The 5156-nt window shown below is 41.8% G+C and overlaps 1 protein-coding gene across 2 annotated transcripts in view; it reads right to left on the minus strand.

The window, feature by feature from the left end:
- Positions 1-1195: 1195 nt before the first annotated feature.
- The window catches only part of nrd1a (nardilysin a (N-arginine dibasic convertase)), a 37855-nt gene continuing 33894 nt past the window's right edge, over positions 1196-5156 (minus strand). For both annotated transcript variants that reach the window (XM_008399289.2, XM_008399286.2), the window contains 2 exons: positions 1801-1890; positions 1196-1711 (listed from right to left, as the gene is read on the minus strand). In XM_008399289.2, coding sequence (XP_008397511.1) covers positions 1478-1711; positions 1801-1890 — 324 coding nt within the window. In that variant the 3' untranslated portion in view covers positions 1196-1477. The remainder of the gene's footprint in view (positions 1712-1800; positions 1891-5156) is intronic.

Raw genomic sequence — 5156 nt, forward strand, 5'->3', positions numbered from 1 at the left:
ACGCCTAGTTTAAGCTCATTAGTAGGCTTTTTCTCCATTCTGTGAAAGTCATTTTCTGCCAGCTCAGCAAATCCTCTTTTATGCCTTCAATTTTCTTGGAAATTTTTTTTTCCTCCGGTCTATTAAGATTAAGGGACATTACCAAACACCCTGCAAATTCCCTCTTAATTAAAAAGTTTGGCTCCAAGCTTAATCAATTTTTTTCCCTGGTTCTTTAAAAATCTGACCTTTTTTTTTTTTTACTCAACTTCTGAATGTGAGCATAAATGACTGAATGAATCTGAGTGATAACATTAAGAAAATGTTGCTGTTAATTTAGAGGAATTTTCAATGTTAAATTAATAACTCTGGCAATAAACGGCTTCATTGTTTTTCCTTTTCATGTTAATTTTTTAAGACTTTCCACAGACTTTTACTTGTGACTCTGACCAGGCCATTCTAAGAACGCCTGGTTTTGTGTTATAATTATCATTTAACTGGACTTTATGCAACCAGATCAGAGTTTGTTTACATTGTGTTGTACTGGAATGAACTGAATTTAATTTGGACTGGGCTTCGTTCAATATATTTGGACAAATATTGGACCAATTTTTCCTATGACAGATGTTGTGAATTGCTGCAATATTTCAGGTAAGTATATACCTGAAGTCAAGTACTTGCTGCTTGACTTCAGGTATATATAAATGAATATACTTTAGTTTTTTAAAACATCTTTATTCTTCAAATGTTATATTCTTATTTTTGTTGAAAAATGTCAACATTTGTCTTCTGATTCTTTCTAAAGTGTTGAGCTATTTTAAAAGTCTTCATATCAGGAACACGATTTTAAGACAGACTATGTTAAATTCTTGAAACGTAAGAGATAAAAGTTCTTTAGCTGTCCATTATTTTGTATTATTAATTGATCATTTTGTCACATCATTCAAGTGGCATTTTTATCATTTAAAATAAATGTTAATGTTCTCTTACCTCTCAAAATCTCAAGATACTTCCAGTTTTAGCAGCATTGTTTAATCAATTTACTTTAAATAGTGGCATTCCTTCAATCGCTTATTTGTTTTTTTCCCTCCACTATGACAATGCCACATCATGACAGGATACGACTCCTGAAATTAAAGCATCCAGATTTCAAGGTACTAATCAGTTTTTACATTTATGTTAAAGATGCATTAAGCTGAGAACCTGAGAGGAAAACAGAAGTTGAAAAGAATTTAATTCATTTTTTTCCAGGCATCTTTTTTTCCCCTCCATTCTGCTATGTCAGCATGCAAAACAATCAGTTAAAAGAAACCCCAGCCATCACTCCCAGTCTCCTTTCTCATGAACACAGTGTATTTAAAACCTGCAACGTCCAGAACTCGAGAGCAACTGATGTTGACATTTAGCGGCTGCGTCTCTAACAGGACAGAGTCCATGAGTGCGGCTCAGCGAGAGGCGGAGCTCAGCCGTCTGTCTGTCTCTCAGCTTCAGCTCACGTTCATTCGAGGATCTTGTGGTAAGGGAAGAGCGGCAGGCCTTTGATAAAATCTGGTATGTCCATTATGGGGATGGCGCCCTCTATCTTCGAGGAGGCGGGCAGCAAGGTGAGCTTTGACACTTCGCCATACGCAGACTCAGTCACTTCCTCCTCGTTATCTGCTTCTGCTTTTCCCTTCTGTTTCTTCTTACCCTCACCGTCCCCGTCATTCTCCTCAGCACCAAATCCCACCACCTTTACAAAGAAGAAAAAAAAGAGGTGCGGACGTGTGAGCCGCGCAATGAAAATGTCTTGTCTCCGCGTTGAAGCCATATGTTGCTTACGTGCACGCTGAGTTTGCGGCTGGATTCGTCCCGATGTTTTTGGAACCAGGAGAGGAGCTCGTCTCTGCTCATCTGCTTCAGAGCAGCAATCTGAAAAAAGTCAAGAAGTTACTCTCAACTGGTTATTTAATCCCAAACCAAATTATATGGGTATTTAATATAGGTGTGCAGATCGATCGGCCACCGATCATAATCGGACGATTTCTGTGAAAAAGTGTATGATCGGTGATCGGCGATCATTGGCTCTTGTTGCCGATCACACAAACCGATCACCTGCATCTCATTTCGCATCCTGCCTGTGCAGCTGGTCTCCTCTTTCCTTCACTCTGCACAAACGCTCAGCAACAAATCCTAAGCGATGTGTAACTATAACGCACTGAGTGAATGGGGAAGTTTACGTGTTGCGGCGGAAAATTACCTTGGGGTGAAGCAAGTCAAAATGCATCAACACAACGAAACTAATACGACATAAAAACAATGCCATACTTGACGGAGTTTGGCTACATCGAGGCTCACTGCAGTAAAAAAGACATATGGAGGATTAGATAGCAGGTAAAGCAGCGCACAGCTACAAACACTCACCCGAGTTAGCAAGACAGTCAGAAAGCTAAACAAATAACCCGCAAGTCTTCGAGCTGCGATGTAAGACGCTGGTTCTGTTCTCGCTGTTGAACTGCTGCTACGCGCTACAGGTAGTAATATTTCACAGATGGAGCGCCGCTTCTGCTCCACCTGGTAGTGACTCTCACACTGAACCTCTGTTTAAAGCTGCAGCATCTAACCTAAAAAAATACATTTTACATTGTATTAAAACTTTCGCTGTCCTAACATTATTTTTTCAGATAATCTCTGAAAAAATAATCGATCTCCTCCCTGTTCTGCATAATTACTCCGCTCAGTCAGAAACAGTCAATCAGAACTAGCAGTAATCAGCTAGCCGCCATGCTATCAGGAAATTTTCATTCAGTAACTCAGGATTGTTTTTTGTAATGGATCCTGTATTTGCCTTTGAATGTTAAGTTTTATACTTGAATTTTTTGGCAATGTTGAGAAGTTTTATTTTGACTCTTTGCATTATTTAGCCGCTTCAGAGCCTCCATATGTTTTCAGTCTGTTAAAGATAGTATTACCGATAGCAGTACAATTTGCACAATGCCTGTTTTGTTTTTTTCTTGGAAAAAGTTATTAAGTTTTTGTCTAGGTGAATTTATGGTTCCTTTTTCTATATAATGCAACAACTAGTGCTTATGATAAAAAAAAATAATTATGTGATCGGAATCGGCAGGAAAAAACCTGATCGGTACATCTCTAGTATTTAATATGTGAATTACAGACATACAGCATCTTACTAATGTATTCATACCCATGTGTAGTCAGTTTAGGTGGCCAGCCATATTTTGGTCAAATTACAGTGTTACCAGATGCTTTAAACATCTCTACAACTTTCACAACAGGATACACACATGCACACACACACATTCGTGTTTTCATCACTTGTCGGGACTTCACATCGACTTCCATTAATTACAGCCTAACCGTTACCCATAATCCTAATCCTATCCCTAACCATTACATACATAACCCCTACCTTAACCTTTACCATAAACCTAACCATCACAGACCTAACTACTTACCCAAAAACAACAATTTCCCTCTTGGGGACCAAGAAAATGTCCCCACAAGGTGCAACGGTCCCCATAACCCCACATTGTAGACAGAAATAGGTTCCCATAAGGATATGAAAACCTGGTACACACACTCACACACGTTTGTTTCGCTGTCTTTGTGGAGACTTTCCATTGACTTCCATTCATTTCTACAGCCTAACCCCAACCAAAACTTAATTCACACCTTGGACCTAAACCTTACCCCTAACCCCATAACAGCATTTCTTCTTTGGGAGCAGCGAGTTCCCACAATGTAGTATGTGCCAGGACAATGGTTCCCACAATGCATAAAATACAGAATACACACTTACACACACAACAGGCTTTTAGTGGCTTTGATGAACCAGTGATATCACTCATGGACTATGACATCACCCTTTAACACCAAGTTCCACAGAGCAACTCATTTGATCTACATGTCAGAAGACCGGAAATCAATTTCACATCCCAAATACCTTGGACTTTAGAGCAACCAACGGAAAAAAATGTCTGAAGAAGGTAGAGACGAAGAAGTGATGGGTGAGCTTGCCAGCATTTTTAAAGAAACAGTTGTTGATGACAGCATGGACAGACTGGAGAAGGAAAATAGTGAATTAAAGCATATTGTGGAATGTCTTTGATGTAAGCTCGAGCGCTCCAAGTCGAGTGAAAATGCTTGCTGGGAAACAAACCTGCAAGCAAAATATGATATGGCGGCAAGTCGAAACAGAGAACTCCGTGCGGAGTATGTGTTGGTTTGTACAGAACTTGATGACATGGAGCGCGAATACAAAAATACGAGAGATGAGGGGCGTCTTTTAGAAACCTCTCAAAAATCTCTCACAAGAAAACTCCAGGAGATTCTGGTAGATTTGAAGACGGCACAGAGAATCATGGATGAGAAATCTGGAGAGCAGAGAAATCTTCATGAAGAACTGAACGTTCTCAGGAGCCTGAATGCCTTTTGTAGTGAAAATCTCGAGATATTAAACAGGCAGAACATGATTTTGTGGCAGAAAAATGCTCTGCTTAAGTCAAAGGTAAGAGAACCAGCAGAGGAGGGCAACCAGGGACGAGGTTCAGCTCTGAGAAAAGTAGGTAATTGGGTATATACCACTTTAAAGACTATGTACCAGTCGGGAACACCGAGGTACTGGGTCCCACCGTGGCTCTTATAATTCCTCTGGTTAGTCTGGAAAACTGGTGCCTTGATCTTACTGGTTTTTCTTGAGTCGCTGGCTGTTCCTGAATGGCCGGCTGGTCCTGAGTCGCCGACTGGTCCTGAGAAGGTTGCTGTTCCTGAATGGCCGGCTGTTCCTGAGTCGCCGGCTGGTCCTGAATGGCCGGCTGGTCCTGAGAAGGTTGCTGGCAGTTTCTGAGTCGCTGGCAGTTCCTGAGTCGCTGGCTTGTCCTGAATGGCTGGCTGGTCCTGAGTCGCTGGCTGTTCCTGAGTCGCTGGCTGGCTGGTCCAGCCTGAATGGCTGGCTGTTGCTGAGTCGCTGGCTGTTCCTGAGTCGCTGGCTAGCTGGTCCAGCCTGAATGGCTGGCTGTTGCTGAGTCGCTGGCTGTTCCTGAATGGCTGGCTGTTCCTGAATGGCTGGCTGGTCCTGAATGGCTGGCTGTTCCTGAGTCGCTGGCTGGTCCTGAATGGCTGGCTGGTCCTGAATGGCTGGCTGTTCCTGAGTCGCTGGCTGGTCCTGAATGGCTGGC

The sequence above is a fragment of the Poecilia reticulata genome, linkage group LG22 (assembly GCF_000633615.1).
Source record: "Poecilia reticulata strain Guanapo linkage group LG22, Guppy_female_1.0+MT, whole genome shotgun sequence".
Lineage (NCBI taxonomy): Eukaryota > Metazoa > Chordata > Actinopteri > Cyprinodontiformes > Poeciliidae > Poecilia > Poecilia reticulata.